Source organism: Schistocerca cancellata, chromosome 3 (genome assembly GCF_023864275.1).
Source record: "Schistocerca cancellata isolate TAMUIC-IGC-003103 chromosome 3, iqSchCanc2.1, whole genome shotgun sequence".
Classification (NCBI taxonomy): Eukaryota; Metazoa; Arthropoda; class Insecta; order Orthoptera; family Acrididae; genus Schistocerca; species Schistocerca cancellata.
Genome location: NC_064628.1, coordinates 386692255 through 386713097, shown reverse-complemented (window position 1 = coordinate 386713097; position 20843 = coordinate 386692255). Strand labels below are relative to the sequence as shown.

The 20843-nt window shown below is 40.8% G+C and overlaps 1 protein-coding gene across 1 annotated transcript in view; it reads left to right on the top strand.

The window, feature by feature from the left end:
* Positions 1-1119: 1119 nt before the first annotated feature.
* LOC126176324 (calcitonin gene-related peptide type 1 receptor-like) overlaps positions 1120-20843 on the top strand; it is a 170806-nt gene continuing 151082 nt past the window's right edge. The window contains exons 1-2 of the mRNA XM_049923474.1: positions 1120-1134; positions 1786-1933. Of these exons, the coding sequence (XP_049779431.1) occupies positions 1120-1134; positions 1786-1933 (163 nt within the window). The remainder of the gene's footprint in view (positions 1135-1785; positions 1934-20843) is intronic.

Here is a 20843-nt window from a genome sequence, read left to right as displayed (position 1 = left end):
TTGGTAGGACATGTTCTGAGGCATCAAGGGATCACCAATTTAGTATTGGAGGGCAGCGTGGAGGGTAAAAATCGTATAGGGAGACCAAGAGATGAATACATTAAGCAGATTCAGAAGGATGTAGGTTGCAGTAAGTACTGGGAGATGAAGAAGCTTGCACAGGATAGAGTAGCATGGAGAGCTGCATCAAACCAATCTCAGGACTGAAGACCACAACAACAACAACAAAATGACGTAAATGCATCTGTGATTGTTGATTGGAGTAAAACAGTTTAGGCGCGAATATGGTCTTGAAAGATTGATCTGATTGGCTGTTCATTTGATCAACCAATCAGAGTGAAGTTTTCCCGGCACACTGTCAAGTAGTATATCCGCTGTGAGCAACGGCATTGAGAGAGTCGTAGTCTCGCTGTCGGACGCGCAGGTCATGTTGAATGTGTCCGAAAATGTTATATGTAAAATGAAGAAGGTACTGTTATTTCGCGTTCGGTTTATATTGCCGTGAAAGCAGATGCATTTACGGACAGATTTGAAAATTTGAGCTTTGTGAAGGAATTAGTAGGAGAGATAAACGCGTGTGAACTCTTGGCCTTTGTGAAGAATTCTGCGTGGCATATTTCGTAATCGTTTACGGAATAGTTGGCGAGCAACTTCTTTCAAAGAAGTCCAGTGAGAACGACCCAATGTATAACTCATGTTGTAGCTGAGTATAAACTGTGAAAATCGCGTAACATTTCGGGTTGAACTTTGGCACATTTCTGGCTGTCTTGCGTGTGTACTAGATAGTATGAGCTGTGAGATGAGGACAGTAATATTAGCTGTTAGTTTTAAATGCGGACTGATGGAACCTATTTGATTTGTCATCTAAAGCAAATAAAGAACTACCTGCCGAATTTTGACATTTTTCTAAGAGATGAAACAATCGTCCTCCATCTGTAAATTGTTATATTTACATAACATTTAGCAAGAGAGTTAATGCGGACTGTGCTAACGTAAGTATTGATGATGATTTTCTTAAACGCTGTTTTTAACATCGACAGATCGGTATCTACATTGCAGAGAAGCGGGTTAGTGACCAGACGCCGTACTGAGGTAGGTGGAACTTCTGTGATTGCCAGTATGACGGAAGAAGCAGTAAGCAGTTACGCGAATTATAATTCAACAATGTCGCTAATAGAACTGATCGTCACACGTACTACTCACTGACGCTTACTATGAGCGTTGGATGCGCTTTATATAATGCATCTTAACCATCAGCTGCTTATTTGTCCCGTTAGTCATCTAGCGGTTTCGGTCATTAACTATCATCCAGGATATCTATCAATAGCAACATTAAAAAATTATGCAATAATAGACTCAAAAAGTATAAGAGTGCAAAGTTCCATTTGTATACTTACAGAGTACAACATATTAGTTAAAAGCATCCCATATTCCTGAAGATGAACAATATCGAAATTAACCAGTGAAATTGTACAAACACCTGACATAATTTGTCTTAGATTAGTAAGTCATATGTCAAACAGACAAACATCGAAGGGAAAATAATAATCTGCACTTTGTCAAAGTCGATTATCTCAACGGATTTCCCACTTTGCAGCCCATACCTGTCCACGTCTGCTCCATTTATGTCCTTTTGTTACTGCGTCATGTGCCCGCAACACCACCAGGTGGCTTGCAACGTCGCGGGAGGAAGTGGTCATAATGTTTTGGCGAATTGGTGTATACATAGACGTGGAACAAAGTGTGAAAACTGAAAGCGGTGTGCGCGACGTTTCTGTGTTGCAGGAGGTGGTGGAGAGCCGCGACCAGCTGCGGCGGCTGGTGTGGGACAGCTTCAGGGAGGAGCAGCTGGCCAGCAGGTGGCTCTCCTGCTGCGACGAGGCCGACCGCTGCTGCGCCCTCATGGCCAACTCCTCCGGCCAGCCATCGCCAGGTGGGGCGCGCGTCTATTACTACTACTGTAGCTTACCCAACCCGCGTCTAAACACAGTATATTACTACCACTGTAGCTTACCCAACCCGCTGCTTCTCCAGCGTTGCCTGCAACGTCCGCACCGACTTTCTTTTGTTTTTTCTTTAATCGAATTTGTATGTTGTCATGCATATTGCTCAATGGTAAATCTACTCACTATAAAAAGAGTCAGTGACCCTTTACACGGCTGCGAGTCTTTGCATAACTGGAGTGTTCCCACCGGCTTAATTTAATTTCATATGGCGAATTATAAAAAAGGACACACTAGATAAGTGGTGGTATGGGTATCAGAGCTAGTCTTACGCCGGAGACTGAATTCCCTCATCTCAAATCGATATCCCTGTACATGAAATCACATTTAAACGCGATATACAGTTTGTCATCAGTAATCGTGTTTCCGTAGTAATTACAACAGAAAATAATTTTATAAACGTATATTGTTGTTGTTGTGGTCTTGTGCCGTCCTGAGACTGGTTTGATGCAGCTCTCCATGCTACTCTATCCTGTGCAAGCTTCTTCATCTCCCAGTACTTTCTGCAACCTACATCCTTCTGAATCTGCTTAATGTATTCATCTCTTGGTCTCCCTATACGATTCTTATCCTCCACGCTGCCCTCCAATACTAAATTGGTGATCCCTTGATGCCTCAGAACATGCCCTACCAACCGGTCCCTTCTTCTTGTCAAGTTGTGCCACAAACTCCTCTTCTCCCCTATTCTATTCAATACCTCCTCATTAGTTACGTGAGCTACCCATCTAATCTTCAGCATTCTTCTGTAGCACCACATTTCGAAAGCTTCTATTCTCTTCCTGTCCAATCTATTTATCGTCCATGTTTGACTTCCATACATGGCTACACTCCATACAAATACTTCCAGAAACGACTTCCTGACACTTAAATCTATATTCGATGTTAACAAATTCCTCTTCTTCAGAAGTGCTTTCCTTGCCATTACCAGTCTACATTTTATATCCTCTCTACTTCGACCATCATCAGTTATTTTTCTCCCCAAATAGCAAAACTCCTTTACTAGTTTAAGTGTCTCATTTCCTTATCTAATGCCCGCAGCATCACCCGACTTAATTCGGCTACATTCCATTATCCTCATTTTGCTTTTGTTGATGTTCATCTTATACCCTCCTTTCAAAACACTGTCCATTCCTTTCAACTGCTCTTCCAAGTCCTTTGCTGTCTCTGACAGAATTACAGTGTCATCGGCGAACCTCAAAGTTTTTATTTCTTCTCCATGGATTTTAATACCTACTCCAAAATCTGTCTTTTGTTTCCTTTACTGCTTGCTCAATATACAGATTGAATAACATCGGGGAGAGGCTACAACCCTGTCTCACTCCCTTCCCAACCACTGCTTCCCTTTCATGCCCCTCGACCCTCATAACTGCCATCTGGTTTCTGTACAAATAGTAAATAGCCTTTCGCTCCCTGTGTTTTACCCCTGCCACCTTCAGAATTTGAAAGAGAGTATTCCAGTCAACAATGTCAAAAACTTTCTCTAAGTCTACAAATGCTAGAAAGGTAGGTTTGCCTTTCCTTACTCTAGCTTCCAAAATGTCAGTATTTCCTCACGTGTTCCAATATTTCTACGGAATCCAAACTGATCATCCCCGAGGTCGACTACTACCAGTTTTTCCATTCGTCTATAAAGAATTTGCGTTAGTATTTTGCAGCAGTGACTTATTAAACTGATAGTTCGGTAATTTTCACATCTGTCAACACCTGCTTTCTTTGGGATTGGAATTATTATATTCTTCTTGAAGTCTGAGGGTATTTCGCCTGTCTCATACATATTGCTCACCAGATGGTAGAGTTTTGTCATCACTGGCTCTCCCAAGGCCGTCAGTAGTTCTAATGGAATGTTGTCTACTCCCGGGGCCTAGTTTCGACTCAGGTCTTTCAGTGCCCTGTCAAACTCTTCACGCAATATCACATCTCCCATTTCATCTTTATCTAGATCCTCTTCCATTTCTATAATATTGTCCTCAAGTACATCGCCATTGTATAGGCCCTCTATATACTCCTTCCACCTTTCTGCTTTCACTTCTTTGCTTAGAAATGAGTTTCCATCCGAGCTCTTGATGTTCATACAAGTGGTTCTCTTTTCTCCAAAGGTCTCTTTAATTTTCCTGTAGGCAGTATTTATCTTACCCCTAGTGAGATAAGCCTCTACATCCTTACATTTGTCCTCTAGCCATCCCTCCTTAGCTATTTTGTACTTCGTGTCGATGTCATTTTTGAGACGTTTGTATTCCTTTTTGCCTGCTTCATTTACTGCATTTTTATATTTTCACCTTTCATGAATTAAATTTAATATTTCTTCTGTTACCAAAGGATTTCTACCAGCCCTCATCTTTTTACCTACTTTATCGTCTGCTGCCTTCACTACTTCATCCCTCAGAGCTACCCATGCTTCTTCTACTGTATTTCTTTCCCCCATTCCTGTCAATTGTTCCCTTACGCTCTCCCTGAAACTCTGTATAACCTCTGGTTTTTCAGTTTATCAAGGTCCCACCTCCTTAAATTCCCTCCTTTTTGCAGTTTCTTCAGTTTTAATCTACAGTTCATAACCAATAGATTGTGGTCAGAGTCCACATCTGCCCCTGGAAATGTCTTATAATTTAAAACCTGGTTCCTAAATCTCTGTCTTACCCTTATATAATCTATCTGATACATTTTAGTATCTCCAGGGTTCTTCCATGTATACAACCTTCTTTCATGATTCTTGAACCAACTGTTAGCTATGATTAATTTATGCTCTGCACAAAATTCTACCAGACGGCTTCCTCTTTCATTTCTTACCCCCAATCCATATTCACCTACTATGTTTCCTGCTCTCCCTTTTCCTACTACCGAATTCCAGTCACCCATGACTATTAAATTTTCGTCTCCCTTCACTACCTGAATAATTTCTTTTATCTCATCATACATATCATCAATTTCTTCATCATCTGCAGAGCTAGTTGGCATCTAAACTTGTACTACTGTAGTAGGCGTGGGCTTCGTGTCTATCGTGGCTACAATAATACGTTCACTATGCTGTTTGTAGTAGCTTACCCGCATTCCTATTTTTTTATTCATTATTAAACCAACTCCTGCATTACCCCTATTTGATTTTGTATTTATAACCCTGTATTCACCTGACCAAAAGTATTGTTCCTCCTGCCACAGAACTCCACTAATTCCCACTATATCTAACTTTAACCTATCCATTTCCCTTTTTAAATTTTCTAACCTACCTGCCCGATTAAGGGCTCTGACATTCCGCGCTCCGATCGGTAGAACGCCAGTTTTCTTTCTCCTGATAACGACGCCCTCCTGAGTAGTCCCCGCCCGGAGATCCGAATGGGGGACTATTTTACCTCCGGAATATTTTACCCAAGAGGACGCCATCATCATTTAACCATACAGTAAAGCTGCATGCCCTTGGGAAAAATTACGGCTGTAGTTTTCCCTTGCTTTCAGCCGTTCGCAGTACCAGCACAGCAAGGCCGTTTTGGTTAGTGTTACAAGGCCAGATCAGTCAATCATCAAGACTGTTGCCCCTGCAACTACTGAAAAGGCTGCTGCCCCTCTTCAGGAACCACACGTTTATCCGGCCTCTCAACAGATACCCCTCCGTTGTGGTTGCACCTACGGTATGGCCATTTGTATCGCTGAGGCACGGAAGCCTGCCCACCCACGGCAAGGTCCGGGGTTAATGGGGGGGGAGGGGGGAGGGGGGAAATATATTATGCCTAATGAAAAGTTAGTGTTTTAGACAATATTTTCATTTTATGTAGTTTAGACAAAGCCGGTTTGTCGTTATGACTGTTATGTAGCTTTCTTTGATCTATTGCAGCACCTTCTAAACTTTTCAAGCTAATTCAGGGCATGTTTTTTTCCAGATATACTTTTGACCAAGAAGCCATTCCACTTCCACAATGAAATATTTTCCTAAACCTTTTCATCCCCCGCTTCACTGCCTCAGAGGTTTAATTTCCAAAAACAGTAAAACACGTATTTTTTAAATTTCTAATCAAGAAGTCAAATACTAGTTTTGATTGCTGAAGCTTCAAAAATGCTGCTAGTAGTTTACTAATGATTTATTTTTAAAAAGTCGCCCTTTATTTCACCCGTTGAGGGGATGAGTTTGTAAAAATACTGTAACTTGTATTTCTTCGTTTCTGACGGAGATACCAAATATCAATTTTCGTAGTTCTTGCAGCAAAACTGCCTTAATAGCGACATATTTAAAAAAAAATGTTTATCCCCTTAGAGCAGTGGTTCCCAACCTGAGGTAACTACCCCCTGAAGGCTAAAGTGAAATTTTCTGAGGGGTAAAAACTGAACGATTCGATTCTGCTTCAGCCACGAATCTAAATTATTTTCAAAAGATCATTACTATTATCAAACTTTAGTAAGTCTCTAATATCGATTATATAAGATATCAATAATTACTTTTTCTCAACTTAGTAATATTAATGCGATGCAGCTTACAAAATGGCTCTGAGCACTATGCGACTTAACTTCTGAGGTCATCAGTCGCCTAGAACTTAGAACTAATTAAACCTAACTAACCTAAGGACATCACACACATCCATGCCCGAGGCAGAACTCGAACCTGCGACCGTAGCGGCCGTTCGGCTCCAGACTGTAGCGCCTAGAACCGCACGGCCACTCCGGCCGGCATGCAGCTTACAGGTTTCCCACATAGTCCGCCCATTACACACATATGTTGTGCTTTGTCCTGTATATCCTGCTGATAAAAGTGAGACATATACGGGACAAATGCTAAATGTGTCATGTTGTAGATAGTACCTGCAGTAGTCCAGAAATTGCTTCATTACTCTCTTCGAAACAGATAAATAAATTAATTGGCAGCACGACATAGCAGTAACTACATAACGGGCGCTATAGTGCTGTACCAGTATTATTATTATTATTATTATTATTATTACTGTTAGTGGCTGTGGTCAGACACAAAGCATTAACAGCCTGAAGTTTTCCAATTCCTGCCAGTTCAGAAGTAAGGAGTGCAGCAATCAAGTGATTTACCAACAGTAAGTATAGTGTACACTTTCTCACTTGGTTGATTTTAAATGGTGTTGCAGTGTGCAGGTCAAGCGAGTCCCGCAGTGTAGAGGAGTAATGCAGGAGAATCATGTTTTGTAACAAGTGTGTGCCCTCACTGTGGATAGTTAGCTTTCTTATCTGATTAGAAGTAATGAGTAGCACTTGCGATGCACCACGAATTCCTTCATCAGTCATTCTAACACACACGCACACACACACACACACACACACACACACCCACACACACACCCAAACACACGCACGCACAACTCTCTCTCTCTCTCTCACACACACACACACACATACACACAGACACACAAACTAAATATCATGCATCTTTTACCATTTTAAAAATAAAAGTGTTCCAATAAAAGTCGTTCATTCTACAATTTAGTTGTTAATAATGTGAGGAAGGAGAGGGGGGGGCAACAGACGGTGGGAGAGGGGGAAGGCGGGGGGTTAGAGCTAATGTCTCATTCCATTCGGGGGTAATGACCTAAGAAAGCTTGGGAACCACTGCCATAGAGGTAGAATTTCGAAATATTGGTTCTTAAACGATGCCCACAGTATAAGAACAAGAACCTCTTCAGATTTCAAGATTCTATTCTTAGCAGTTTTGGTTGGGTGATGGTAAGTCCGTCAGTCAGAACATTGATTTTGCATCTGGAGGATACTAAACTGTCACCCAGTCACCCAATACCAATTACGGGTTGCCTATCTAAAGGCTTCCAGAGTCTGCAATAATTTGACTGACAATATTCGGCGTAATTATGGACCGAATTTAAAAATTTAAAAAGCTTGCGTATCTACTCATTAATAAGTATAACTCATGTTAAATGGGAGCGATGAGCTCGCTGTTTGGTCCCCTCTCCCAAAATCAACCAACCAACCTCACATTAAAGGTTTGACACAATAATTCAAATATTAAAGTTACAAACTGTATATGGTTGGTTCATTGCTTTGAAGGGACCAGACAGCGAGGTCATCGGCCCCATCGGATTACAGAAAGATGGGATAGGAAGTCGGGCGTTGCCTTTCAGAGGAACCATCCCGGCATTTGCCTACAGCGATTTAGGGGAGTTACGGAGAACCTAGATCAGGATGGCCGGACGCGGGTTTGAACCGTTGTCCTCCCGAATGCGAGTCGAGTGTGCTAACCAGTGCATCACCTTCTTCGGTAACTCTATATATCTAGAAGCAGCGTAACTGAGGAGCGCAAATTACCCACAGTATATTACTACAGTATTTGCGTCTCTGAGTACTTAGGCGACTAAAAACAAACTTAACATGTAAACAAATAAAACTACATGATTCCACAGACATTGTCACTTCTGAAAAATGATGTCTGACACTTGAAAAGGTGCAAATACTCTTCCTGGGTTTGCCGTCGGATCCTGTTGTGCAAATCCCACAGTATTTCGTCGATACAGCGGTTCGACGCCTTGATGGCTAACAGTACCGTCTTGTTGTAGCGACCACAGCAACTACCGCCTCCTGAAGACGTCTAACACATGTAGTTACGAAATATTGTGCGACTTGCACGGTATTATCCGGCGGCAAACCCGAGAAGAGTATTTGCAACAGATCCGTAGGCAAAACCTGAAAAGTCACACCTGCAAAAGAGTTTTATTTGATTAAAGCACCTATGCCTTGGTTTCAGACAGGATCCCTCGTTTCGTTCAATGCTGAGGTGCCATTCCAATACCGGCGGAGAGCCCTGAAATGCTGTTCGCGTTTAGGGGGAAAACCAAGCGGGTTGAGGCGTGAAAATGAATGTGGGCTGGAGAGGAAGGCGTGATAGGGTAGTCCATTCCGTTGTGCAAAGCCACTGTGCCGGGGTGATGTGGTGGTTAGCACATCTGCTCAATGAGCAGGAGTCCTGGATTAGAATCCCGTCTTGGTCCAAATTTTCATTCTTCGCTTCAGTCTGCACATATACAACGCAATTTAAAACTTTTTCGAAACATCTCCTTGCGTTCAGTCGCACAAAGTAATGAAAGGAGTACAGTTTATTCCTTACTGAAGGTTCTAGGCGCTTCAGTCCAGAACTGCGCTGCTGCTACGGTTGCAGGCTCGAATCCTACCTCGGCCATGGATGTGTGTGATGTCCTTAGCTTGGGTTTAAGTAGTTCTAAGTCTAGGGAACTGATGACCTCAGATGTTAAGTCCCATAGTGCTTAGAGCCATTTGACTTCTCACTGAATGTTCCTCACCCATCCATTTTTGGAGTCCTAACATAAACGTTTTAAAGTCAAATATTTAACACATTAACTCATATGTAACGTAATCACATATTTGGAACTATTTTATACCTGGTTCCTTTGAAGAATCTGGAGTGGGACTGTGGAGGGAAGGGGGAATTACTGGGAGAATAATGTTAGCACTACAATATAATTTTCACCACCAACGCATCAGGACGTGGTGATGGTACCCAGCGACCGTGTTATACTCTGACAACAGCATCATTCCGATGCGGTATGGAGGGACCAAAGCGAAAGTGTGAAGAATAGTTTAGTACATGAGGGGCGAAATATAACATTCAAGTAACTAATTAAGGCAGTTATGGACGCTGTAGGTATGGTGAGAGAAGAGGCCAAGGAGCTATGAATGGCTGAGGAAATATTCGACCTTATGGATGGATGAAGAATATTGCAGTGCCTGTGTTGTTAAAAATACAAGCTTTACAATCGGCTGTATAATGAAATGACGATGGCTGAAATTTGTGCCGTCCTTCTTTATAATAATAGTACCGTATTCATCCGCCGATACCGGGCTGGTACTTTCAGTTAAAATGTCCGCCATGTACGAGACATACATAATGTGTACGAGTACAAGTTGGGACCCAGCGACGGCGACATGTAGAAGTTTGTTTCTGGCTGTGAGTAGTGCACGGATGGCCGAAGCGGTAAGGCGATGGATCGCGTAGAACGGGAAATCCGGCTTCGAGTGCTGTCCTGGCACAAATTTTCACTATCATCATTCCCTTATACAGCTGATAGTTGTTCGTATTTGCAACTGCGAATGCATTTCATGTACAGCAACAACTAACCCAGCGGTATACATAATTTATGAATAAATTTAACAGGAAATGCAAAGAGGCCAAGTCGAAATGAATGAGAGAAATTTATTGAGATATTATGAAATACACGAGTGTAGCAGAAATTAATGTGGCGCAAAGTTTTAAAAAACAGTGAAAACTGGTTATTTTAGAGTAAAATATCTCATGATGGACGAATCTAGGGAACAATAGGAAGCAGACTAGCAGAGGCCTGGAAGGAAGGAAGATTAGAGTTTAATGTTCCTGCGGCATCGAAGTCATTATAGTCAGAGCACAACCTCGGATTGTTGCAAAGATGGTGAAGGAAATTGGCCGTGCCCTTTCAAAGGAACTATTCGGGCATTTGCCTGGAGCGATTTTGGGAAGTCACGGAAAACCTAAATATGGATAGTCGGACGCGGATTTGAACCGCCGTCCTCCCGAATTCGAGTCCAGAGCAACGACCAGTGGCGACATCTCGCCGGGTCAGACGCTTGGAGAAGAAGAATTCTACTCTGCAAGCCCGTTGGGTACTTTGTATACAACTGATACTTCCCCTTCTCCTGTTCCAGTCACGGGTAATGAGCCAAAAGAACGGTCGGTGCTAAGTCTCCGTGAATGTTGAACTCTGGATCTTTCGCGAGATACTCATTGAGTTTCTAAGCCTTTGCGTTTGCCAGGTAAGGAAAACTCATTCTTTTTTCTCTAAGTTCATTAATCCGCTGATCGATTTGTTCAATTCTGTGGTTGTTAATGTGCTAGCTCCCGAACTAGAATGTGACGTAATACCTTGAACACTACACATTATTCATAAGTGACCTTTGGGGCGGGGAGAGGCAACGTGGCATCATTAGGTGCCAGGTAAGGAAAACTCATTCTTTTTTCTCTAAGTTCATTAATCCGCTGATCGATTTGTTCAATTCTGTGGTTGTTAATGTGCTAGCTCCCGAACTAGAATGTGACGTAATACCTTGAACACTACACATTATTCATAAGTGACCTTTGGGGCGGGGAGAGGCAACGTGGCATCATTAGGTGGCATTAGTTGCGAAGGGCACATTTGAAACGGCATCGAGCTAGATGTGCTAGCCTTAGATCCAGCGCTAACAAGTTTTTCTTAGTCATGGGGGATGTTCCACATATCATGTGAGTCCGTACCGTGATGAAATGTTGATATTAAAGTGAAAGGGGTACCCTACACTAGGAGGTAGTTATATTTATCTCAGTTGAATGTGATTACATTATGGATGTTTGTGTGTAAGGTATTTACCGACTGGAATGTAGTACGTTTCACTGTGTGGTTTACAGATCAGTGTCCGATGTCATGGGATGGGTGGACCTGCTGGCCTGAAGCCCCAGCGCCATCTGAGCAACACCTGCCGTGTCCTCCGCAGACCACTGTCAGCTCACAGCTGCCGCACTGCCCACGTGAGTACAGGGGGAGATAAACGCATGTGTGTGAAGTGTGTGTGTGTGTGTGTGAGAGAGAGAGAGAGTGCGTGAGAGCATGAGAGAGAGTGGGTGAGAGTTTGAGAAAGAGTAGGTGAGAGTGTGAGGGAGAATGAGTGAGAGTGTGAGGGAGAGTAGGTGAGGGTGTGAGGAAGAGTGGGTGAGAGTGTGAGGGAGAGTGAGAGAGAGAGAGTGCATGAGAGCATGAGAGAGAGTGGATGAGAATTTGAGAAAGAGTGGCTGAGAGTGTGAGGGAGAGTGGGTGACAGTGTGAGGCAGAGTGGGTAAGAGTGTGAGGGAGAGTAGTTGAGGGCGTGAGAAAGAGTGGAGGGGTAGGGGCTGTTCCTACTGAGTGGTACTAGAAAGTGACACATCAGGAGCGAAATATCTTAGCAGACTAATGAAGTTATCCTGTGATGCATAACAGAGTTTTAGAGGTGTATATGAGGGTGGCTGCAGTGCTGCTGGAAGTCTCGCATTATGTCAATCTTAACTCCTTACCAAAAGAACATGAGATGCGTTGAAATTCTAAATTTTATAAAAGTAGTTCACCTTTTGAAATAGAGAGAAATTTCAGTCTTATTTATATCATATACACATCATATACAGAGAAACGGATTGGCGTGATCGCATTCTGATTTTACTTTCAACAGCAATTTCCGAAAATAGACGTTTGGGGGATTACATTAATAACACATGGATGTAAACAAAAGAAAAAAATTGTGTTTATAGATGAACGATATTTATCATCAAAGCAGATGGAACTTGAAACGTGATTCATGCTGTCTTTTCCAGATGAAAAACATACACGGAGGCATTACAAAATACGTTTTCAACAATTTCATTAAACCCCTTAAGATGTACGAAGCAACATACCGGAAACAGTACTACAGCAAGACGAAAATACAGTAAACTACGTGAAAGTGACAAAGTGCGATTGACCACCTTAGTATTGGGACAATGCAAGGAATTTTCATTAAATATGTGGAAAGCCCAACTACCAATTTAACATCTTCAAACATTTTTCTCACATTAGCACAGTAGTGTAAAGACCGCGAAGCCCAATATTAAGTGGTACTTCTGTCTCCTTGAACTTCTTTTTAGTACGTTTTATTTTTGTACGTCCAATACCCAACTATTTCCTTAAACTGATTGCTCACGCTTCCGCTTTTCTCTGATAACTTTTCTTCATAGGTTCTAGTTTCATGCTGCGTTTCGCAAACCATGACTATAGCTTTTCGTGAAATTTCCTAAAGAGTTTGAAGACAGGGTTGCAATCGGATTGTAAAAGTGGCCTGACCACTTCATGCAAGTATGTGGTCCTCTGTAAATTTTTTGTCACTGTCATATGGTCTTGGCATAAAATCGTTTACTGTTTTTTTCCTCTTTTTTATTCATATTTTCACGTGATAATGTGATTTAAAATTACGAGACGGAACGTGCCTTTAGTAAAGGATTTACAATAGTCGTAGAGGTTTTCATTCAACTTGCAAAAATTTGGCTGTGGATGCCCACCCATTAAACTGAACTATAAATTATTAAAATTCATTCAACAGCCAAGATCGCATAAAATATTTCTTTATTTAAGGCAACCGGTTTCAACAGACTTTTCTGTTACCTTCAGGTCTGTAAGAAAGTGCATATACGTGGAATATGTCTCATAAGTTATCATGTAACATTTGATATAACAGTTTTAGTTTGGTATTATAAAAACAAGAAGCGGACCTGCACATTAACACACATCAAAAATCATTTTGTTGTAATAAGTGTTCGTTTTACGCTGAACATGTTCGTTTTACGCTGAACATCAAGCAGAAGATGTCAAGTGGATAAAAATCAGGACATTATAAAAGGTTTGTCATCACTAAAGTATTTAAAGACATAAAGCACCTTTTGCAAATGGCCATGTCTATAAAGATATTGTTCACAGATACTTGTTACATCACACAAACACAGTAGCCAATAGCATGTCTGTTTGCAAAAAAAAAAAAAAAAAAAAAAAAAAAAAAAAAAAAAAAAAATGGTTCAAATGGCTCTGAGCACTATGGGACTTAACATCTATGGTCATCAGTCGCCTAGAACTTAGAACTACTTAAACCTAACTAACCTAAGGACATCACACAACACACAGTCATCACGAGGCAGAGAAAATCCCTGACCCCGCCGGGAATCGAACCCGGGAACCCGGGCGTGGGAAGCGAGAACGCTACCGCACGACCACGGGCTGCGGACTGTCTGTTTGCATGTGTTGGACATATTCTAGATAGTGCGAATCCACTTTAAACAGCTTATAAGGTACAACAGACAGGTGTTACTGCAAAGACAACATTTGTATAGTGTGTTGCAGCCACTAGATGGGTCTTACATCGGAACCATGTGACAGATCGTAAATATTGTAATCTCTTGCTCCTTCCTAATTCCATCTATTGTCCTTATTACTCTTTTATGAAGATTTGAGAGGAGCGAAGATTACAACAAACTTTCTAGTTCACTTAGTTTTTCCTGTTGAGTTGGTTCCAGTTCTTCTTGTGTAGGGGTCTGATTCTTGAACCTGAAAATGTCGCATTTTAGGTCCTCACGGTTGCATTGATCTACATAAATTTTAAGTTTGTTGTTGCAGAATTTTGTTTTTATGTTGATATATTTTCTCAAATTTTAGTGCATCATACACTCTTCTGATTTTTTCACATTAACAAAGCCGAAATTACATTTTCACACAAAATACAAAAATACGTTTGATCACATCAGAGGCATACTTACTACACTTCATTCTGCGGTAACAACCATATCAGAAAGGGTTTACAATTTTTCTTAACAAATGAATTTCTGCTGGTTTCTGTTGCATTATTACTTTCGATCATTATTCCATAAATGAATCCGGAAGTAAACACAGTAACCAGTACAGCATTGCGTAATCAATAATATAAATTTTAAGTGTACCAATAGTTTGTAAATTAAAATGTTTCTAAAAAATGTAATTTTAACCGTACATTCAGAACTATTACTTATCGATTATAACATCAAGAATAAAACATTTTATAAAGTAATTCATTTTCATAAATTTTAATTTGAAATATAGCATTCTGTGTATAAAATTATATGAAAGTTTTCAGGAAAGCAGCTGATCTGTCGAAAATTCGAAAAATAATACTGGTATCGACAACTACTGTTGAGGAAAAGTAATGCTAGAGGAGGATGTCCCCTTACAATATTTAAAATTAACTACCTTAGTGAGTGGCCTTTAAGAACAGTAAATATTACAAAACTGTGATTTACTGGCAACAGAAATAAATATTTAATTCTCACAATTCCCTTTACAGATTCTTATGCATAATAGGAAAATTAAGCTACTTACTCTGCAATAGTTTACTTCGTTGTTACTGTGGCGCTTATCTGCCGCAATCTGGACAGTTGCACAACCACACAGCTGCAGGTGTACCGTGTTTGTGTGATGTAACATGAATCTGTGAGCAACACATATGTGGTCATGGCCTTTTCCAAAAGCTGCTATACGTTTTTAAATATTTTACTGATGACAAATCTTTTATAATGCGCTGATTTTTATCCACTTCATATCTTGTACGTGAGGTTCGGTGTAATATGAACACGTTTTACAACATAAAGATTTTTAAGTTATGTAAATGTACAGACCCACTTCCGGCTTTTATAATACCGAACTAACACTTTTGTGTCAAACGTTACCTCTTAACTTATGAGACACATTCCATGTATATGCATTTATTACGGATCTGAATGTGACAGCAAAGTCTGTTGAAGCCGGTTGTCTTAAATAAAGAAGTATTTTATGCGATCTTGACTGTTGAAGGGCTTAAAACAGATCGCTCTTCAGTATTCCCAACTGACAACATTCAAAGAACTGTGAATAACACGTTGCAAAAGAAAAGACAAACGTGCGTTAATTGTTTCCAATGAGTTTTCTTACAGGGACGTTAGGCCTTTGCCTTTCTGGCAATAGGGACCATCCCTGATTTTATTTTGACTATCTGATACCAGATACACATGTTGGATCTCCCACCGTATAGTTATTATCGCCGACAGAATGTGGAAGCATCATCAACCGTTTCTAATGTAATTTCCAATAATGTTTGTCTATCGAAGCCGCGGGCTCCAAACGATAGATATAGAAACTGCGATTCTATATAGATTCCGCGACTGTAGTGGCGCGCTTTATGAGCAGTGTTTACAGAGGTCACTACAGCAACGACAAAAGAAGAGCGTTGACTAAAATACTTGTAATTAAGAAGGAAATGACTTCACTCGTCGTCGACGTTTTCGTCATGAGAAAGTCCATTTGATGCGTATGCTACGGGAAGCATTCTCTTTTTGCCCTAACTTGGGTAGACTCTGCCAACTTCACGCAAAAATATGGCTAGAGTGTCACATGCGCCAACTTTTCCTTGCAACCGCTTGTTATGGAAATACAGATACTGGAACAAGTAGAGTTCGTCCCTTTCTCCTCGACGCTCTTCTCTTTTGATGGAAGATTTCGCTGATTTCCTCAGCCGCTCGATGTTCTGCGTGAGCACACTGCTGTCATCGGAACGCGAACTCTACATAACGGTTCAAGAACTTGTGGTTGAATCCTTATGCTTTCAGTATCTTGTAGGACTGAAAGCTGTCAGTAATCACTTTGCTACTGGATAGTATAAAGTACTTTTAACAAAATGGCTAAAGTCACCTTGTCTCTGGAGAACTTTCTTACCACAGAGTGCCGACCAGGGTGGCCGAGCGGTTCTAGGCGCTACAGTCTGGAACCGCGCGACCGCTACGGTCGCAGGTTTGAATCCTGCCTCGGGCGTGGATGTGTGTGATGTCCTTAGGTTAGTTAGGATTAAGTAGTTCTAAGTTCTAGGGGACTGATGACCTCAGAAGTTAAGCCCTATAGTGCTCAGAGCAATTTTTTTTTTTTTTTAACCACAGAGTACTTCTGGCACTCTCGTTCTATACCACCGAATCCCAAGAAATGGTCGATTTCATTCCTTAAAGGTCGTCCTCTCTGGTTTTTCCTTCTTGATATGTGCGACTCGTCCGTATTATGTTCGAGTATAATGACTTTTCTGGAGACTAGAAATCTACTCTGTAGGAATCAGCATGGGTTTCTGAAAAGACGATCATGTTAAAACCAGCTCGCGCTATTCGTCCACGATACTCAGAGGGCCATAGACACGGGTTTCCAGGTAGATGCCGTGTTTCTTGACTTCGGCAAGGTGTTTGATACAGTTCCCCACAGTCGTTTAATGAACAAAGTAAGAGGATATGGACTATCAGACCAATTGTGTGACTGGGTTGAACAGTCCCTAGATAAAAGGACGCGGCATGTCAAACTCAATGGAGAGAAGTCTTCCGAAGTAAGAGTGATTTCAGGAGTGTCTAAGTTCGTTGCTATTTATTTATTTATTTATTTATTTATTGTTCCATGGGACCAAATTAAGGAGAAGTCTCCATGGTCATGGAACGAGTCAATACATGAAATTATAATACGATATTAGAAACAGATAAAATGAAATATAAAAAAAAAAAAACATATTCAGGTGACAAGTCGTAAGTTTAATTGAAGAAAATCAGCAATGTAACACTGGAATTTGCTTAATTTTTAGCTCTTCCAGGAGCTCCTCGACAGAATAGAAGGAGTGAGCCATGAGGAAACTCTTCAGTTTAGACTTAAAAGAGTTTGGGCTACTGCTAAGATTTTTGAGTTCTTGTGGTAGCTTATTGAAAATGGATGCAGCAGAATACTGTACTCCTTTCTGCACAAGAGTCAAGGAAGTGCATTCTACATGCAGATTTGATTTCTGCCTAGTATTAACTGAGTGAAAGCTGCTAACTCTTGGGAATAGGCTAATATTGCTAACAACAAACGACATTAAAGAAAATATATACTGTGAGGGCAATGTCAGAATTCCCAGATTTTTGAATAGGGGTCGTCAAGAGGTTCTCGAACTTACACCACATATAGCTCGAACAGCCCGTTTTTGAGTCAAAACTACCCTTTTTGAATCAGAAGAATTACCCCAAAAAATAATACCATACGACATAAGCGTATGAAAATATGCGAAGTAGACTACTTTTCGTGTTGAAGTGTCACTTATTTCAGATACTGTTCTAATGGTAAATAAAGCAGCATTTAGCTTCTGAACAAGATCCTGGACATGGGCTTTCCACAACAGCTTACTATCTATCCGAATGCCTAGGAATTTGAACTGTTCCGTCTCGCTTATAATATGCCCATTCTGTCTCATCAAAATATCGGTTCTTGTTGAATTGTGAGTTAGAAACTGTAAAAACTGAGTCTTACTGTGATTTAGCATCAAATTATTTTCCACAAGCTACGAACTTATTTCATGAACTACATTATTTGTTACTGTTTCAATATTACACACAAGATCCTTCACTATCAAGCTGGTGTCATCAGCAAACAGAAATATTTTTGAATCACCTGTAATACTAGAAGGCATATCATTTATATAAATAAGAAACAGCAGTGGCCCCAGCACCGACCCTTGGGGAACGCCCCACTTAACAGTGCCCCATTGGGACTGAACATCACTACCACTCTCAATATTGCGGAGAATTACCCTCTGCTTTCTGTTCTTAAAGTAAGAGGCGAACCAATTGTAAGCTACTCCCCTTACTCCATAATGGTCCAACTTCTGCAGTAATATTTTGTGGTCAACACAGTCAAAAGCCTTCGTTAAATCAAAGAAAACACCTAGCGTTCGCAACCTTTTATTTAATCCGTCCAATACCTCACAGAGAAAAGAGAATATAGCATTTTCAGTTGTTAAACCATTTCTAAAATCAAACTGAACAATTGACAGCAAATTATGTGAATTTAAATGCTCCAGTAACCTTGTATATACAACCTTCTCGATAACTTAAGCAAACACCGATGGCATAGAAATAGGTCTAAAATTGTCAACATTATCAATGTCTCCCTTTTTATAAAGTGGCTTCACTACCGAGTACTTTAATCGGTCAGGAAACCGACCACTCCTAAAGGAAAAGTTACAGATATGGCTGAGAACTGGGCTGACATACATAGAACAATACTTCAGTATTCTGCTAGATACCCCGTCATATCCATGAGAGTTCTTGGTCTTTAGTGATTTAATTATTAACTCAATCTCCCTCTTGTCAGTATCATGGAGGAGCATTTCAGGTAACAGTCTCGGAACACTTTTTTCTAAGAGCGCTATATGATTCCCTGTTGGGACTAGGCTTCTATTTATTTCACCTGCTATATTCAGAAAGTGATTATTAAATACTGTACATATATGCGACTTATCAGTAACACGGACATTCCCACTACGCACTGATTCTATATCCTCGACCAGTCTCTGCAGACCAGCAACTTCCTTTACGACTGACCATATGGTTTTAATTTTATCCTGAGACTTAGCTATTCTATCTGCATACCACATACTTTTTGCCTTCCTAATAACATTTTTAAGCACCTTACAATACTGTTTGTAATGGGCTGCTGCATTTAGATTTTGACTGTTTCTAACGTTTTGATATAATTGCCACTTTGTTTGTGCTAGTACCCTGTTTTAAACGTTCTAACGGAAAGCAACTTTCAAAGAGCATGAGAAAAGTCTTGAGAAAAGCATTATATTTATTGTCTACTGTATCAGCGCTATAAACATTTTGCCACTCTTGTTCTTTTATAAGGTTTACAAAGGTCTCTACAGCAACTGGATCAGCTTTCCTGAACAGCTGATGACTATATTTAACACGTGATGCAGCATAAAAATCTTTTAAAGTTAAAATTTGCGCATCATGATCTGAAAGGCCATTCACCTTTTTTCTAACAGAATGCCCTTCTAGTAATGAGGAATGAACAAAAATGTTGTCTAAGGTTGTTCTACTGTTCCCTTGCACTCTCGTTGGAAAGAATACGGTTTGCATAAGATTATATGAATTAAAGAGGTCTACCAGCATCCTCTTCCTTGCACAATCACTTATACAATTAATATTGAAGTCACCACATATAACTAACTTTTTGTATTTCCTATAAAGTAAACCAAGAACCTCCTCTAGCTTTAGCAAAAATGTTTTGAAATCGGAGTCTGGGGATCTATAAATAACAACAGTTACAAGTTTAGCTCCGTTAAATTTAACCACACCTGTACAACATTCAAACACCTTTTCAATGCAGTACTTTGAAACATCAATTGACTCAAATGCGATGCCGTTTTTCACATACATGGCTACTCCCCCACACCGCAAAGAGCTCCTCGAAAAGCAGCCAGCCAACCTGTATCCTGGTAAAGGAAGCCTCTGAATTATCTCCTTATTTAAGAAGTGTTCAGATATACCAATAATTTCAGAGTCAACATCTATAAGCAGTTCACTAACTTTATCTCTAATACCTTGTATATTTTGATGAAATATACTAATTCCCTCATTACTCGGATACCTAAGCTCTGTCAAAAGTGATTCCCTTGTTAGAGAGACTTCCCTTAAGCAGGAATACCTATCAGCTGACTTCAATCTAAAAAAGGTGCAGCTCTAACACCCACTACTGCAGGAATTTTTCCATGAGTGATCCCACCAACCCCACCTATGCTGTCACCTATAAGCTTTGCCAACCTCCCCTTCCCATACCTGTTGAGGTGCAGGCCGTGTCTAGTGAAACCCGTCCTACTGATAGACTCCACCGACACCACTGAAATGTGACCCATGCTTTCTGTCATCAGCGCACCCCCAAGTCTCATGTTATTACGCCTGACGGCTGTATTAAGATGAGGCCGATCGTGACGCTGAAACAGTTCCACGAAATGCAGATTCGTGTTGCCAGTCTGAGTGGCTATCTTTTCCAGGTCACCATCTATGTTATACTCCCCATCCCTATCAATACTATTACCAGCCCCACCCACAATAACTACCTGATCCTCTTTAGTAAAATCCCTACATAACCCCCCTATGTTAACAGTCACCTGAGCCAACCCTGCATTAGGCTTCACAATGCTGGTGACCTGGTACTCACTCCCCAGCACTTCCTGCAACTGCTGGCCTACACCTCTGCCATGAGAACTACGTAACAGCAGAACCTTCTTCTTCCTCTTAGACTTTGCAACTGTTCTAGGCACAGTAACTACTGAGGTCTGCTGCATACTTCCTACATCTACAGCTACTAGAGATTCCTCTCCACTAGACTCTGACAGTTGGTCATATCTATTGTAAACACCAATAGTAAAACTATCTGAAAATCTTCTTCTCCTAGCAGATCTCTTGCCAACAGCCAGCTCCCATTCCCCAACCCCCTTCTCCCTCCTCATCCTGTCTAGCTCCTC